This window comes from Atractosteus spatula, chromosome 6 (genome assembly GCF_055471065.1).
Source record: "Atractosteus spatula isolate fAtrSpa1 chromosome 6, fAtrSpa1.hap1, whole genome shotgun sequence".
Classification (NCBI taxonomy): domain Eukaryota; kingdom Metazoa; phylum Chordata; class Actinopteri; order Semionotiformes; family Lepisosteidae; genus Atractosteus; species Atractosteus spatula.
The window spans coordinates 55,644,548-55,662,876 of NC_142711.1; the positions used below are offsets into that span (position 1 = coordinate 55,644,548).

At 36.7% G+C, this 18,329-nt stretch overlaps 1 protein-coding gene across 1 annotated transcript in view; it reads left to right on the top strand.

Annotated features, from left to right (window-relative positions):
• dnah5l (dynein, axonemal, heavy chain 5 like) overlaps positions 1-18,329 on the top strand; it is a 148,322-nt gene that overhangs the window by 125,714 nt on the left and 4,279 nt on the right. Inside the window, exons 68-75 of the mRNA XM_088919183.1 lie at positions 3,456-3,620; positions 6,223-6,490; positions 7,218-7,339; positions 8,436-8,783; positions 10,901-11,089; positions 12,732-12,864; positions 14,775-14,983; positions 16,139-16,360. Coding sequence (XP_088775309.1) covers positions 3,456-3,620; positions 6,223-6,490; positions 7,218-7,339; positions 8,436-8,783; positions 10,901-11,089; positions 12,732-12,864; positions 14,775-14,983; positions 16,139-16,360 — 1,656 coding nt within the window. The remainder of the gene's footprint in view (positions 1-3,455; positions 3,621-6,222; positions 6,491-7,217; positions 7,340-8,435; positions 8,784-10,900; positions 11,090-12,731; positions 12,865-14,774; positions 14,984-16,138; positions 16,361-18,329) is intronic.

The window sequence follows — 18,329 nt, forward strand, 5'->3', positions numbered from 1 at the left end:
AAGTGAGGTGTGTGGCTTTGATGCTCTGTATATTTTAACATGAGTTGTTAAACCTGTAAATTGATTGTCCTAGTGTCAAGTTTATTTTAATTATAAAACAAAGGGGGCAAAGCATACTTATTCATGATCTTGAACATTATCTGTTTGGCTGCTATAAAAGGAATAAAACAAATTAAAGATGATACTGTATGTGTCATATAGCAGTATTAATTCATTGTCTGATCCCACACACTACAATCTGTTGTCATTTAGACAAGCCAATACATCATACAGTATGTTTTTCCACACCTGTCTAGCTACCTAAAGTGTTTCTGACATTATGGTCAGGGTCCCCTTAGACAGGGAAGGTGTAGAATGACTGCTAGGCATATATGGCCAAATGGTTTGTGTGTGTTCTTTAACCACTATTTATACAGTAGAAGCTGGCAAAATTCAAAGATTCTAAATTCAATAAAAATAAATTTCATCCAAGCAACTTGAAAATGTCTTGAGCCTCATTATGTCATAATACCAAGATGTACAGTACTAATACTCCACACAAGCCTTGCTCTGTCTTGCCTTATTGTTTAAGAACCAATAGGGTCTGTTTGTTTTGTGAATGCCACTGTTTACATGTCAACAAGAACTGCTGTGTTTGTATTAAAGATGTGACAGGCTTGCATATCTTCCATCCCAACTATATACTGAGAAATTTTCATGTCAAAGTTTTCATTTGTTAAACTATGCAAACTCTAAGTTCAATGAACCTTCATTCCTTCTTTCTTATAGCAACTAAGATGTTCTAGTGAATGACAAGTGTAAGAGGAGTTACAGATATAAGATATAAGTATTGGAGCACTTCTATAGCTATTTGTTGACCTTATGTTATTAGGATTTTTGTTTAATACAGTACCAAAATGAAACATTTAAGTTTTGATACCCACTGATTGATTTCCCAGTTTGTTTAGAGATTCCAATTTGACCAAAGACTGGGAACCTCTTAATCTTAATTTAAAGTGATAACTTAATTGGCCATTTACTTTTATACTTTATATGGATTAATCTTAAACTTAATGCTGTGCTGAGATGCTTCTTTTATCCTTTTTGTGAAAGATAAGTCTGTTTTGCTCTAAGGAAGGGATGTGTTGTCAAATGCTCATATTTTCTGAAAAATACGTATGTACTTAATGCATTTTAGTTCTGTCATTAGTTTTAAAAGGTGCTGAATCTGTTTGCCAAAAACTGTGTGTATACCATAATTTTTGTCATATCAGTTTAATTGAGGGAAGAGTATATTTCAGCCAAGAGATACAAGTGAGAAACTGTGCAGGAATATTGGAATATCAGGCCATCCTCTAATCAAGTATAAATGGAGAGAGACCATTTTCAAGCTGTATTAATCAGAAAATGCCAGTAGCCCAGTATATGGTTTACTCTATGTACTATACTGTATGTGGACTGACTGCTTTTAGAAACAGACGTGACAAGGATGTTGATTCCAATAGTTCTAAAGCCTTACTGACAGCTTTACTATAGATATTTCAGTGCTCCTGAAGATTGTCGAAAGGAATTGAATGAGGTGTCAAGAGATATTGGAATTGTTCCTTCAGCCACTGAGGGTTACTTTCCTTCTTCCCTGGTGAGGGCTGAATGTCCGCATTTTATATAATGTTATTATTAAGTATTATATTTTTTAGAATCACTTATTATTTGTATCAATTCTCAAAGCTTTATGCTGTGTTATCAACCTCTCTATCCACAGTGTTTCCTGAATGTATTTTACATCAAAGTACTTAGAAGTCTATAACTGAAGTAGTGTGGAGAAAACAGCACTAATTTGGGCCAATTACTCTGAATATCAAGTTTAAATTTATATCACTTTTGAAATGCTAGCTCACAAGGTTTCTTGTATGAATTCAAAATGCTTTGAAAATAATATCCTGCTTGTGGACAATTTCATAGTCAATATATCCTTCTCAAAATTCAAAACCTTTTTTCATAATAAATAAAAATGAAGTTAAAATAATAAATTAAAAGAAAAAAACATACATGATGCTTTCAGGTTTCTGCGACTGAATTCACCTTGTTATTCCCTGATGTAGGATTTTCAATGTATTTTTTATTGGCCAATTGATTGTCCATTGCACCCTGTTCGAAGTAATGAATTAATCACTTCCGTCAATGTGATACAATTTAAGCAAGCTCTTTAAATTAAAGGTCAGCTGTACAGGCAAGAAAATCAATTGTGTGCTTGTATTCACAGATTTCTTCTAGTTTGGTTTTATTTAATCCTTTATTTAGCCACATAAGTCTATTGTGAACAAATTCCCATTTACAACGATGACCTGGAGAGTACCCATTTATACAGAAGGGTATTTACTGGATCAATCTCAGTAAAGTAGAAGGATTTGGACCAATGACCTTCAGGTCTGGAGTTCAGAGCCCTAACTACTAGTCCATGCTAGATCCATTTGTTGTGCTTTTCCAAGGCCTTTAACAAAATTAAACTGACAGCACAAATTAGATTGATTTATTCATAGCCAGGACGTGAACTTTGGCAAAGCAGAATGTCTATGGGCTATTACTTATAACTGTATCTTTCCAAACCAAGAGAACCCTGCCAAATGCACAGTTTGGATATGTGTGTGAGTATGTATAGGCAACTGCTTCCAAATACGATAATGATTTATGCAGCCCTAGAGGATGTTTAGTGAAGACTACACCTTGCTAAATAAAGATGAGTTATGATTCCATCCCAGATTAATTTCAAAAATTATTTTGCTACAATAAGCTTTGAAACAATAAGTAATTGCTCAACTAAATTATGGTCACTGTATAGCTTCTGACCTATTGACACTATACATATTGAAATAATTTTAAATAATTCATTAAAATAAATAAGTCACTTAATATATTTTCTTGCAGTTAATATGTGCTTGCATTCTCCTTATACTCTAAACCATGGCTGTTTCTGAATAAAAATCAGTAAAGTTGCAAAATAAGAAGACTATACAGTGTTCACTGAAAGTATCAGGACAGCAAAGTCTAAGTTGTTGTTTGCTTTACAGTCAAGCTGTTTGTATTGGTAATCATGACATTATTGCTTTGTACATCATAGCCACACAGTTTTCCCAATTTACTAAAACAGTGATGAAAACAAAGAATTAAAAGTCACAGTTTAATTTCAAGCAGTCTTAAACAGTACTTCTACATTTATAATATTCTATTCTGAATGAACAATAAGACCCTCTCAAATTCCACTGGCTTTCCATGACTTGTACTTCAACATTCTCTTCCTCTACTAATTGATTCCTTTCACCATAAATAAGTCAATGCATCTGCATCAGGTATTGTAATATTGTATATTTTGTTATTGAGAAGAATTGTAGGAAGAAAGGACACACCTCAGCCTGTGATGACTGTATGCTGAACTGTAGATTAAGCTGGGCTGTTGAGAATGTCTATGTGGTCTGCAGGCCCGTCACTATATCGCAGAGTCCTTGGGGAGCAGGTATGCAGAAGGACTGATCCTGGACATGGAAGGAATGTGGGCAGAAAGTGACAATCGAACTCCAATGGTCTGCTTCTTGTCAATGGGCTCTGACCCCACAGAAAACGTTGAGAGGCTTTCCAAAACTAAGGTAAGAGGACAGTATTAATTAAAAATTTAAATGTATACAGCATGCTGCTTAAAATTGTGATTTGACAAGCAGTGTAAACCTCTAACTGCACTTAATGGTTCCACTTCCTGACAGAAAGGTTTCTATGTTAGTGGCATTCATAAATTCACAAAGGCCACCTGCCCCTGACTCAGTATTAATAAGTTCATTTTCTCCTTTCCAAATTTCCTGCAGAAAAATGTAACCCTAACATACCAGTTTGTTGCCTCTTAATTGTGCTAAATGCTAGGGACTAATCAAAGCTCTGTGATGAATGCATTAAATTAGAGATGTGATCAAGGGAGGCTGAGTATGTGTTCTCTTGTAGAGGAAAGACTGATGGTAGACTGAGATCAATCTACCAGAAACAGGGACCATGGTTCTGTAGGAGATATAAAATAAAAATCAAACACGCATCATGAGATGGTAGAAACATGATCCAAGCTGCAAGGCTGGTGTAAGATATTGTTCATTAGAAAACGTCAGCCATGGCAGAAAGAAAGGAAAAGGTGATAGCCTGGGCCTTAGAATTTAGTAATAAACAGTTGCACACACTGTATGAGCACTGTGTTTTCCACAGCAGCTGTGGGAGACCTAATGTTGTGGTCCACTCTTCTTCCCCTATATATGTTTAGACAAGTGTAGAAGGAGGGAGAGAGACACAGCAGAGTTGCAAGCTCACAGGGGTGTTATTGACCTTAATTAATATGCTTGTCACTGAGAGCGGTAGAGAGAAAAAAGGTACAGTATAACTTTTTCCCCTCATGAATAAAGGGGTAAAGGAGAAGCACAGTCCTGGTAGTCCATCTCTGAGGAATGGAGTGGTACAATACAGTACATTCTTATAGATGAGATTCAGCTAGGGAGTAGAAATTAAAAAATGGCTGTTGAGTCTACTTCAATAACCAAAACTTTGTGTTGTACTTGTTCATCTAAGGATACAGATTATCCAGTGAGTAAGGAAAACATATTTGTTTTTTTATGCTCTGCTTCTACCACTGACGTACTATATTGTTTGTTACCCTGAGCAAGTTACTTCACCTCCTTGTGCACTGACCTTCAGCCACAGTCGATGCATGTTTCACCTTCTAGTCTAACTTGCTTTGGATAAAAATGTCTATTAGATGACTTATTGTATCTGTCACATAGAGGTGACCAGGAGAAAAGTTTTGTCTTTAACTGCCCCTCTGTTACAACTCGTCTATTAGATTTCCCTGAGGGTGTATGAAAGAAACTCGTCTGGTTGTGGACATAGTGTCTAAATATATCAAGACCCTAGTACTGGCAGCAGGGGCTGATACTCAATCGGTGCCTTTGAGAGTCAAATCTGTGCTTTGATACAAAAGTAATAAGAAAGTTACTTGGCACAAGTAATGACTTTTAAAGGTAAAGGCAATATCGCACAAGATGGTGTGTCTGCAAAAATACAGGGTCGAAAATGAGTAAATCTTTTCCAACTGTCTAACTGACAGTGATCTCAATCTTTGCAATGAACATACCACTATTATTTTTGTAATTATTTTTTGAATGCCACTTTATTTTCCAAAAGGATTTCTATGCTCTTCACAGTTATGCTCCAGCAGGCAGATTACAGAGCAGGTCATTTTGAGACATAAGAAAATACTTCACTAATTGAGTTACAGGACAGTTTTAAGGATCTCAATGAAGGAACCTATAAATGTATCCATAGAAAACGGTCACGCATACAGTATATACTGTACTGTATGGTGGCATTATGTGCAGTGTCTTGCAAATGTATTCAGACCTATCCTATGTTGTCCTATGTTGTGAAATTACAAAATGATGCATACACATTTTTTAAACATATAATTCACCTAATTAAAAAAACGTCTGACATTCACACAGTGTAGAAACATTCCCCCAACAATCTGAGTGTAAAACTGCTTTCCCACTATGAACTGCCTGACAGGCCAGGGTCAGTAGCAGTTCAGACAATCCATTTGACCTGCATGAGGGGCTGACCAGTGACTAGATTAGCTGTTGATCTGACAGAGCCTAAGGCAGTCACACAGGACTGCTCAATTGAAATATAGGGAGAGTTAAATTTCTGCCTACCAATAAAAAAAAGCTTAAAATGTTTTTGTCAGAAAAGATAGTCATCTACAGTATATCACTGGAAAAGTGCTTTTGATTTTTTTTTCCTACCCATTAACTATAGTGATTCAGTCTTGCTTATTCTGTGCAACAGGAGAACTCTCAATGAGCACGTATGATGCAAAGGGAATTCTAAAAACAAAACAAACATTAATGTTGTACTTCAGTGAATCATTATTTTTCTTTAACATGGAATGATCTGAGTCCAGTAGCTTGGAGTTACTCACTTATTAGGCTGTGTGGATCTGGTAATTTTTTTATTAATAAAGTATACTAATGCATAATGCCACAGATGGGTATACATGTAGTCTTTACTCCTGACCTGTTAAAATGATAATGATACTATAATGTTGTCCATATTGAGTTGTAATACTTTTGGCCATACACAGTTAACCATCTATCCATTATTCCATAGTGATGTATCCTGTCATGCACTGTTATGCACACTCACATGAGTTCCTCCCTTTAGAATGCACCATGTCGTGCCATCTCCATGGGTCAAGGCCAGGAGGTGCATGCTCGAAGGCTGCTCAACCAGAGCATGGCCGATGGGGGCTGGCTACTCCTGCAGAACTGCCATCTGGGTCTGGACTTCCTGGAAGAGCTGCTGGATACCATTACCATCGCTGAGGGCATGCATGAAGGCTTCAGAGTGTGGGTCACTACTGAGGTGCACCCAAAATTCCCAATCAACCTCCTGCAGTCATCCATCAAATTCACCAATGAGCCCCCACAAGGTAAGGCTAAATAGAAGTTATTAGCAGTTTGCAGAGACGTTAGCAGAAGTAATTGTCAACAGTTTTAACAGTAACAGAAGAGAGACGTCTACTGTACATTCTTCTGCAGGTTCACATTCAAACTGACATATAATTTACTGTGGAAAATATGGACAGTTTCATTTAGTTTTGAGTGTGATTATTTAATATACTGTATAAGGGGTGTGCATTAGTGTCAAAAGAACTATTATCTAGCACAAAGACTTTAGAGAGCAATAGCAGCCGTAGTGAGAAGAACAGACATAATTAAAATACATTTTCACAAACCTGGTTTTCAGAATATTAAGATTATTATTTGCTTTGTAGATATCCTTGAATTGTATTCTGTTCATAACTAATTATGATTTATCTTAACTCTGAAAAGGAGTATTCAATAAAATGTTTCCCACTTATGCTTATGACTCTAAATATTATAAACGTGAACAGCATGTGATCACATTTCAATATGTTTTGTCAGTCAGATGCAGTGGGATGCAAATATGGTACTGGAGAGTTCAATTCTTGCCTAGCTCTGAATTATTTAATTGATCCAATTAACTGAATTTGCCATGACTAACATAATTTTTATAGACACTATGAAAATGGAAGTAGTTGAACTCTCCAGGACCAAGGACACAGATTGATGTACTACTGGAATATAATGGAATATAGCACCTTATAGCTTTAAATGGATACTGTGTGTGCACAGGAGTGAAAGCTGGTCTGAAAAGAACCTACAGCAGTGTGACCCAGGAGCAGCTGGAGATCAGCAATCTGCCTCAGTGGAAACCTCTGCTATATGCTGTCGGCTTCCTTCATACCACAGTGCAGGTGAGAATCAGATTGTGGATCAAACCAAACCTTATACTTGGGGACTTCCAACCCTGGTTCTTGACACTGCAGTTTCCCCTACTTATTATTTCATCTGAGATATTGTTTGCTCAATTCAACAATTATTTGGACAGATACAGTATCTTAGTTAGCTTAATCCTTTTAATTAAATTACCTCTGACCCTTATGTAGACATATTGTAGTTTGCAAGTTTGCTATAGTTGAGTTCAGACTTCAGGGATAGATACTGTATGAGGAGACCTACCCTACCTACTGCTCCTATTTTCATCCACCATTTGGCCAGAGCTGTCTTTGATATGCACTTCAGTTTGAAGTGAGAGATTCCAGTACTTCACTATGAAAATAGTTTCAAAACTATCCATTGTCTGTCCACTTTCAATCACCAGGCTTCACTGATATAAATAGGATGTGAAAAGCATCCTTTTATAACTGTTAAATTTTTATGAATCATACTAAAATAAAAAGCATGGTCAGAATTAAATAAATTAATTTAATACAGCAGAAAAGTAAGTATCCAATAGTCTAGACTGATACCAGCCCTTATGATGGGAAGATTAATTTGAAAGGCAACTTCAGTTCCAAAATCAAACAGTTTCTGGAGTGACCTCTGAATCAGAAGTCCAGGTGTACATGTTACTAAACACAGTTGGTACTGAAAACTGCCGTTTTAAGAATACTGTGAGATATACTGTAGGATTCTGATTGTTTCAGCCTTCTGATCATATACCAAACCTGTGTCATGTTTGCCCTTTTCCTTTTTTTCCCAGTTTTTTAAGCTACAGGAAGTTCATCACAGTGATTTGTTGTTGCCTTTCTTTTAAAACCAGTGAAGTCTTCAACATTTTTTTCTTTTTGAAACTTTGAAGCACACTCTCTAGTCTAAGTCAGCAAAACACTTTATCTTGTAATAACAGATTTATTTTTTACTTACTATCACTATTCAGTAACAAATAGATGCTTTAGCTGCACTCACCAGCCTTTTATGAGTGGAGATTAATAACAGTATCTTTATTCAGGGAAGGATCATTGCCAGCCAACAAACTATACTGTAAATAAAATATCTGTTACTTTGCAGGAGAGGCGCAAGTTTGGTCCCTTGGGCTGGAATATTCCCTATGAGTTCAATCAAGCTGACTTCACAGCCAGTGTGCAATTTGTCCAGAACCATCTGGATGATATGGACATCAAGCGGGGGGTTAACTGGAATTGCCTGCGCTACATGCTGGGAGAAGTGCAGTATGGGGGGCGCGTCACTGATGACATGGACAAGCATCTGCTCAACACCTTTGCACGGGTTTGGTTTGGGGAAAACATGTTTACCGACAAGTTTTGCTTCTACAAGGGTTATGTCATCCCCAAGGGTAAGACCGTGCAGGATTACCTTGTGCACATCGAGATGCTCCCTCTCGTTGACACTCCAGAGGTAAGCTGATGGTCCTTTTTATGTGTACATCTCGCTTTGTGCAAGGGGGGTCTAAAATACAATTCGATAATTTTATCATTAGGAACAAGTCAAGGTTTATTCTATGCTGAAAAGAGAAGAAAAGAAACATTGTTTCAAGAAGGGATGACACCCGAAGAAGGCTCCACAGCCAAAACATTGTGTTTCTTTTCTTCTCTTTTCAGCATGGAATAAACCTTTACTTGTTCCTTTGCAGCCTACACATGCTGATGCAGCTACCTACTTGAATTATATAATTAGTGTCTTAGGAAGGCAGAAAGGAGTTTGTTCTTTCACCTCATGCACCATTATTTATAGGATGCTTAGATAAAAGAGGGTATGAACGTGTTTGCACAGCTGCAGTTTTATCTAGCTAAGAGCCAGCCTGATCTGAGGAGACCAGGTATCTGAATTAACGATCAGGCTGGAAAGTTCCAGATGGCCAGCAGCTCACCTGACAATGTGGTATACAGCAAGAAACAGAAAAATAATATAGAGAAAAAGATCATGAGAGAAACATAAAGCCTACTGTACTACCCAATAAAAACCCCATTAAAGTGAATGGTTTTCTATTTGATTTAACTGAACTGAAATCTACTACTAAAGACCAATGGACATTAAATGAAATTTAGGGAAGGGAGCTGTTTTTTTTCATATTGGTAACATCTAAAGTTCTTTTTTTAAATTCTAAGAAATTTCTTGTACTCAAGCAGATGTCAGGACAGATAGAATTAGAAAGGTTACAAAGAACAAGAGATTATTTGGCTACTTTTAGCATGTTTGTTATCTCACCCAGACATTTCTTAATGGACGTCAGGTACCAGCTTCAATAACATGACCTAGTATCTTGTTCCAGACTCCCACAAACCCTTGAAATATTTTTTACTTTCTGCTTGTAGTTTTTTAATACACTTCCACAAAGTTTCTACTCATGTCTTCAGGTTCATGTTTCAGTGCTCATTATGAAGAAATCCATTTAGCTTTCAGTGTCTTTGAGTAATCCCTTGTTCAGAACTACATAGATTTACTGTAACTTTATTTTGAACCTAAGTATGAGATTCGATAATATTTGTTGTAGTATTAAGATATTTACCTGATGTGAAAAAATCATATTTCTGGTAGCATGCCTCAAGGAACTTTGTACATGAACTCCCCTGCCCTTCAACAAAGAATCAAAGTCTTTATCCATACTTTTACAACAAACAAAAATAAAATACAAGCTAAACCTCTTCACATTACCTGTCTATGATTGTAACAGGGAAACTAAGCTCCTTACCAGCTTCTGTTAAACCTAAATTCTTTGCCAGGAAACCTTTTCCAAAAAACCCACAATGTCCACACTCTTCAATCTTCAATCAATCGCTTTTTCTCTTTTCCCATATTCCTCTGGTGCAATTGCATAACAGAGATTTTGCTGACAGACCATCGAAAGCCTCAGCTTCCTGGTTTTAAAAGTCACTCGACCATTTGTATTCCATTAACATGTCAGGTGACTGAGGACAGCGGGTCTTTTCTCTGTGCCTTCTAGGAATATAGTTCTGACAAGAGTCTCCATCTTGTTTGAACCTACCATTTTTGCACACCAACCACATATTTTATTGATAGCACCCCTTCCCTTTCTTTTACAATTTATTTACAATAAAAGTGCAAAATATACTTTAAAGCTTCATTTTGTTGAATTGTAAATAATGTAATTTTTTAAAGAATTTATCAGGTCTTAAGTGCTCAAACTGAAAATCAAATATCAGCTATAAGTATTTTATTTTATATTTGATTGTGTTTTTGCATATGTATTTACAGTATATATTTATCACTTCTGCATTGTAGATCAGGGATTTACATTTCAGCTAGAAATGTTTTTGTTCTAGTTTGTGATCCTTAATTAGCCAAGTCATACTGTATATTCCATTAGCGCATGTACTGTAAGCTGTTTGTGAAAATATGTGAAGTATAAGATTTTCACTTTTTAAAGTCTTATAATTATTGTAAGGAAGTGCAGATCAGTTTTGAGGTCTGAGGATTTTTTTTTTTATGTGTGTTGATGTTGTTTGCATAGATAAAGAGAGTCCTGCTAAATTAATGCCCCATATGTTGGACAGGTGTTTGGTCTCCACTCCAATGCGGACATAACATATCAGACCAACATGGCAAACGAGACACTGAACACCATAGTGAACATCCAGCCCAAGGACAGCGGGGGTGGAGGTGGGGAGACTCGCGAGGCCACAGTACAGCGACTCGCCGACGAGATGCTGGAAAAGCTTCCTCCTGACTACATCTCGCACGAGGTTAGGCTTCAGAATAATAAAATCTCAAGAGGACTCCTAATAGTGGATTGCACTGCCTGATAATCTGCCAGTAGCTGTTTCAGAAAAGAAAGTTGTTTCACAGTTTTTACACTCTTTGTGGTAAGGGATGAGAAAGAAATAATATGTAATATATTTTGTTTGGTGGAAAAAACATGATTAATCACTTCCTTACATTTCAAAGAACATTGATGCAGAACATGAGTGTAAAATGGTAGAGATTCCATTAAATATTACTTAAAAGCATCAGCATTTATTTAATCGAATTTAACTCTTTTTTCCTGAAGAAGGTCTAACCATACACAGAGGGCTTTCTCTGCTTACCACATGAAGAGTCTTTGCTCTCCTTGGTCTGAAGAAAATCAAACAAAACAGCTGTATCCTACTGCACCTTTATCTTTTTATTTTCTTTTTCTAAAGACAGACAAAAAAAACTAAATTTGAGAAAGAAAATGGCAGTAGCACAGCAATCATATTTTGCCAAGTCATAAAAAAACAAATCTTCCTTGTGATATTTTTCAATTTAACTTCATTGTTCATTAAGTGCATCATTCACCAATGGTTCTTACAGTATTTTGTCTGTCACTTACTGTACCTGCAATATGATATCCATTGTTACATTATATTGCTTTCTTTGTAGTTTGTGAATAATACACATGAAAATAAAGTCAAAGTTAGCAGTCACAGACAGCTTTTTCACACTTACAGTATTAGTGCTCATCAGAGTGACATACTGTAGCAGACAGTCCATGTCCATGTCCAACTGTCCATGGCTACTAAGCCTAACTTTATATGCACAAAAGATGGAATAATTCATTACATCTATTTCTTCCATATCTTTTGCGCTAACAGAATTACATTTATTTTACATTTCTAGGGATTATTGCACATTGGCATATACTGTAGTAAAGTACACAATTATAAGAAGGGCTTAATTATGGAAGTGAGATTAGTAGCAAATACATTTTTCTTAAAAGTTTTGTAATTGTTTTGTGAAACTCACTTTCTCATATAAATTTGATTTGATTTTTTTTTAATTGAGTTCCAGCTTTCATAATGGATGATAGATTGAAAGCAGTGGTGCAAAACACAGTCCCAGCAGCTGCTGTGTCCTCAGGGTTTTAAACCATCTAAATTCTTAACTAAATTAATTGATAATGATCAGTTTAGTTGGACTGGTCTAACACATTTCAAAGGTGATGGCAATTTAAAGAGACCTATAATGTTTTATGGATTGAGGCACTGAAGGGCTGGAGACATGTATAACTCATTAAATACAGGAAAGGAGAGAGGGTTTTCTGCTGTAGTGTTACCAGGCTGTGGAACTGTTTTTTGTCTTTAGAGACACTCCATCTTCGATTATTGAAGGCTGAAGACACACTTTAATAACGCAACAATTTAAACACAAATTTTAACAATTTATTTTGTTTCTTGTTTTATTTGTCTGAACGGTTCGAATTTTCACCATTTCTGATCTGTTTGCAAAAGGCACTTCAAGGGCGCTTCCGTGGTAGATGTTATGGAAATCATAGTATCCACATCAGCATTGCATGCTCTTTATTTCTTCTTGTGTCAAGAAGAATTTAGAAGAAAAGACCTTTTGTACTTTTGTTTTGTACTGTAGGTGAAAGCACGCCTCCAGAAGATGGGTCTCTTTCAGCCGATGAACATCTTCTTGAGGCAAGAGATTGATCGCATGCAGCGCATCATCGGTAGAGTTCGCACCACTCTCACGGACCTCAAGCTGGCAATAGATGGTGAGATTCGGAATCACTAAGGGGCTTGCAGATGCGATCCAGGCAAAGAAAAAGCCTTAAGCTGTGGATTTCACTGATATGTTTCTGAGTTCATCAGTGTATCCTGTTTCGACTTCATTTTGCAAACCACGTTTCCTTATCATGCAATTTACCACACAATCATTTTTTTTCTAAAATTACATTTTCTAGTCATGCAGATTTCACATCCTCTTCCCTTATATTTTATATACAGGTAAATCCTTGCCGCTTTTAGGCTACGATATTTTCTTCACCCAAGATAACAATGGCAATGAAATGTACAGTACTCTGTATCCTGTGTTAGGAAGTACTGTTTGATCATTAAATTAAGTCGTCATCATCATCATCGTTATTGTTGCTGTTGTTGTTGTTGTTTCCACTGGCAGTATCTGCTGTGTATGATCATTCTTCCTAATGCTGCTCACTGAAAGGGTAGAAATCACTAGTTCTAAGAAACATGTCAATTTTTAGCTTTTGTACCAGTGGTTTTAACACCATAGCTATCTTCTTAAATCTGCTTAAATATCAAAGATGGATTACTTTTAATAACTATTGTATTGCTGGTGTACCAAATCAATATTGCTTCATATTTTTTAATATCTGTTGACTTCATCCTTTTTGTTGTTTTCTGTTTTGGGATAGACTTGAGTTGTGCTGTTGTACGGAAAAAGTCCTATAGATTACTAGAATTGTTTGTTTGCTAACATTAATTCATTTAAAATGCCCTAATTTATAATAAGTTAGACATGCAAGACCTACATTTTTAAATTTACATTTAAAATCCTATTCAGATACAAATGTTCTGCCCATTTAATTATAATTATTTCCATAATCTTATATACTGTATAATAAAAGTCAGACTTATTAGTCTATAATTACTTGGTTCACTTTTCGTACACTTTTTATAGATGGGCACTGCATTAGCAATTTTTCAGTTCATGGGTGTATGTGATAAAATGAGAGTTAAATTTCTTTAAATTTATCATTTTATGTGGATTCATTACTATAGATTGAACTAAACGGTGGATTTTACTACTATTATGTATGAAAGATAGTGAGAAATAGGTTGGGATTCCTGAAGGCTGAAATCTCACTAGGAAGAACAAAAAGAGTCAAAATCTAACAGGCTCTTATCCAGCATGTAGAGTATTTTAGTATGTTCTCTCCATAAGCACTTCTTTAAAATGAACAGCTTATGCTCATAACTCATAATATTTTAGATCTTCTAATGTTCCATAGCTTTGAACAGTTAAAGCATGTAAAAGGTTTGTCTCCAGTCAATCATAAAAGTGAAATAACTAGGATGATCAACACTGTACTGAAAATCTCAAATATAAGGCTTCTAAACTCCTAGGTAGTTTGTTTATTATCTTACCACTATGTTGTAGCTATGTGGTGTCATAGCAATCTGTATTATTATTTGCCATCTGAAATACCATTGGCATTGCTCACTTAAGGTCTTGTTTCAATGCCTTTGCCAACTTGGCAGAACCCATCAAGAGAAAAATTGTGCCCTGAACAGTAACGCTGTCCACTCAATTCAAGTCACAATATAAACTCAAGCAAAAAATAAAGGAAACAGCTCATCCCTATCCAATATTTTAGGAAGGTATTACTTCTTATTGGTTGGTTGTTCATTATATTGAATGCAAAAGGAACTGGTGTGCATTTTGAATGTATTTTTTTATTTTTCTTTACTTGTTGAAAGTTTCTTTCTTTTTGGTACAATTGGAAGGTATATTTCTGTATTTCACCATAATCTGTATTTGTCAATGTATATTGCCAAATTGTAAGTGGCCATCCCACAATTATGACAATTTATTTTTAACAATAGAGTTAAAAGAGAGTACTGTATATGCATGTCATTAGTAATTAATCGTTTGATGTTCTAGGTACTATTATAATGTCCGAGGACTTGAGAGATGCCCTGGACAACATGTATGATGCCCGAATCCCCAAACTATGGCAAAAAATTTCCTGGGAGTCAGCTACCCTGGGCTTCTGGTTCACCGAGCTCCTGGAGAGAAACCAGCAGTTCCATACATGGCTTTTTAATGGCCGGCCTAATCAGTTCTGGATGACAGGCTTCTTCAACCCTCAGGTATGAGGAAGAACAAAATGAATGGTACATGAGTTTGTGTTCTTAACAGTTTAAAAGAATAAAGATGGGCCCTATGACGCTATGCATTTGCGGCATTGAGGACCAGGTACAGAAATGTAAATATATATGTCAACATTAGTAGCCAGCAGCCATATCACCCTGCAGCTCTCAACTGGCTACCCACTGAAGTTAAGCAGGTTGGAGCCTGGTTATTACCTTGACGGGAGACCTCCTGGGAAGCTATGGTTGCTGCTGGAAGTGGTGTTAGTGGGACCAGCGGGGGCGCCCACCCTACAGTCTATGTGGGTCCTAATGCCCCAGTATAGTGGCAGGGACACTATACTGTAGTGAGTGCCATCTTTCGGATGAGACGTTAAACCGAAGGTCCTGACTCTCAGTGGTCATTATAAGATCCCCGGGCATTTCTCGATAAGAGTAGGGAGTTATCCCGGTGTCCAGGCCAAATTACCCCCCTCAGCCTTTACCTTGGACTCCAAATTGTCCCCATGTATGATTGGCCTGCACTTGCCCTGTGATGGACTGGCACCCTGTCCAGGGTGTACCCTGCTTTGCGCTCATTGCTAGCCGGATAGGCTCCAGCTTCCCGTGACACCATATGGTATAAAGCGGTTTGGTAAAAGACATGACATGTCAACATTAATCTGTCTGTATTTATGCCTGTCTAATTTCCTATCTTTATGGCTTTGCAAATCTCTGCAGTCCTACATTGATTGGCCAGATGTGTAGCCATTCATAGATTTAATGCAGCTGTACTGATAGTAAAAAGCTGTTTGTGGCAATTCTCTATTTCATGTTTCATCTGAAAAAGTTTTGTTCATTGCACTTCTAGCTCAGGATTATTTCCATTGTCCATCCTGTCCACTCCATGGTGCAATGGTATGACAAAAATCCTCTGTATTACTAGATAATTTACAGGATTAATATAACAATAATGGTTATGGCTGAAGTTTCATGTGAAGTAATATTATAAAATAATGAATGCAAAATATTGGTTGCCCACTATTAATATTCAAAGCCACATTCATCAGAAAGTAACAGAAAAATGTGAAATACAACTCCATTTCCACTAAGTGTCCTGGTCATTTTCCTGTTTTCAGTTCTGATTTTTAACTCTTTGTACACACTCTTTTAAAGGGGTTCTTGACAGCAATGAGACAAGAAACAACTCGAATGAATTTGTCCAAAGGCTGGGCCCTGGACAGTGTGATCTTGCACAATGACGTCACCAGGATGATGAAGGAGGATGTCACTGCGCCTCCGCCTGCCGACATCGGAGGAGTCTATATCTACGGGCTCTTCCTGGATGGAGCAGGATGGGACCGTCGCAACACGAAACTAATTGAGTCTTCCCCGAAGGTGAGTCTCTGCTACGATAAACGGATCTCAGAGTGTTTCTAAAAGAGTAGAGAAAGCTTGTCTTTCAAAAAAGGGAACTGTTCATAGCTAAATTACATTTTAGGACAGGAAAACAGTGGGAATCTCATGGCTACAGACAACCCTGTGAGGGCTTTTGCTTTTCACAGAATCAAAAACCATTTTTGAAATACCATTTCACTACAGAATGTGCTAGATTCTCATCTTGATCATGTTAAACAAATGGGAAATTCTTATTTGTTACTCTTAAGGATTGTAAGATCCTTACATTCTTATAAGGCTTTAGAATGGCTTGGGAAATGCATTTGACTATGAATCCTGAGATGCGGAGCTTGAGGTAGAAAGAGAGACATGAAGTTGGGGATTTCTTTGGTTGTAGAACCTTTTTCAGCATGTAAAATATATGTAAAGGTTTATTCCATGCTGAAAAGAGTAGAATAGAAACACAATGTTTTGGCTGTGGAGCCTTCCTCAGGTGTGAGAATGTTCTCAAAGAAGGGTTTCTCAACATCTATTGCAGAAAGACATCTGAAACCAAAGTTACCCTGGAAATTAATAACAGTATCTTTATTCAAGGAAGGATTATTGCCAGCCAACAAACTATAAATAAAATATCACCTGAAGAAGGCTCCACAGCCGAAACGTTTTCTTCTCTTTTCAGCATGGAATAAACCTTTACTTGTTCCTTTGCAGCCTATGCATGCTGACCCAGCTACGTACTTGAACTACTTCATGTAAAATACATGCTCAATTGGATTTAAAACTGGAGTTTCAACTGACCAGCCTAAGAGTTTTACTACTTTTTTATTCTGAATCCTTGGTTGCATTGTCCATTCATTCTGGGTCATTATCATACTGCATGGTATAGTGGCAATATGCATAGAAGCATTATTAATGAATACAGTAAGTAGACAAAATGTTTCTGTAAACAGATTTTTTTCTGTGGCTGCTATCATTATTTATATCATCAATAAAGATAAGTAAGCCAGTTCCAGAGGCAGACATGCATGCTTCTTCCATGATATTTCCTCAACTATACTTTGAAGATGAGGTGCTGTTCTGTGAAGTATTTTAGTTCCTTTCTCTTTCAACCCCTTAGCCTTTTCATTACTGAGCTAAAAGGTTTCAGCCTGTTCCAGAATTCTTCTGCTCCTCTAATTCTAAATTGGTTTTGTAATTCTGTTCTACTGCAAACTAAGAATTTTAATACCATTATCCCAGTACTAAATACTTTCACTGACACTTGTTTTAGGGCTTTCTTTGACAGCTCTGGTTAACACCTGCACCTGATGATGAAAACAGTCTTGACCAACCCAGTCTTAGCTGATTAGTAATATTCCAAAATGCTTATTTTGGTATGCCTAATTTCTGTGCTGTTTAAGATTTCTTTAATGAACTTTTCTTTAACAGAAATCTTTGATTTACATTTTATCTTTGACTTCAGAATCCAATTAAAACCAATGGATAGGATGTTCACTGCTCCATTATGAGTGTCTAACAACAATCGGTGTACTCGGTTTGATTTGTGAGACAACCACCTGACAATTTCTTGTGGTGTGCTACCATCACGGTATTGTCCATGCACATGGCATGTGTAAACTGAGACATAGTCCTGACTTAGATCCAAGCAGAGCAGGCTGAGATAAAAATATTCCATGGCATTGTCTATAGAGTTATATTGCAGAACATTTTATTGTCAGTAACTCAAACAACACCACACTGTATAATAAATTTGGTATAATAAATAAAAGATAAATAAAATAATAAGAGACAATAAAATATTAGCATTGGAGTCAATAATTGTATATGGTTGCATACATGGCTCGGACCACCACTTGACATCTTGCAGGATGTACAATAAGATCTAATTCAGCACCCTGAAGCACAGGGGGTCCTTTAAAACTCTGTGGCATATGGCTGCTGTGCTGAAGTACACTCTTAATCCTCAATT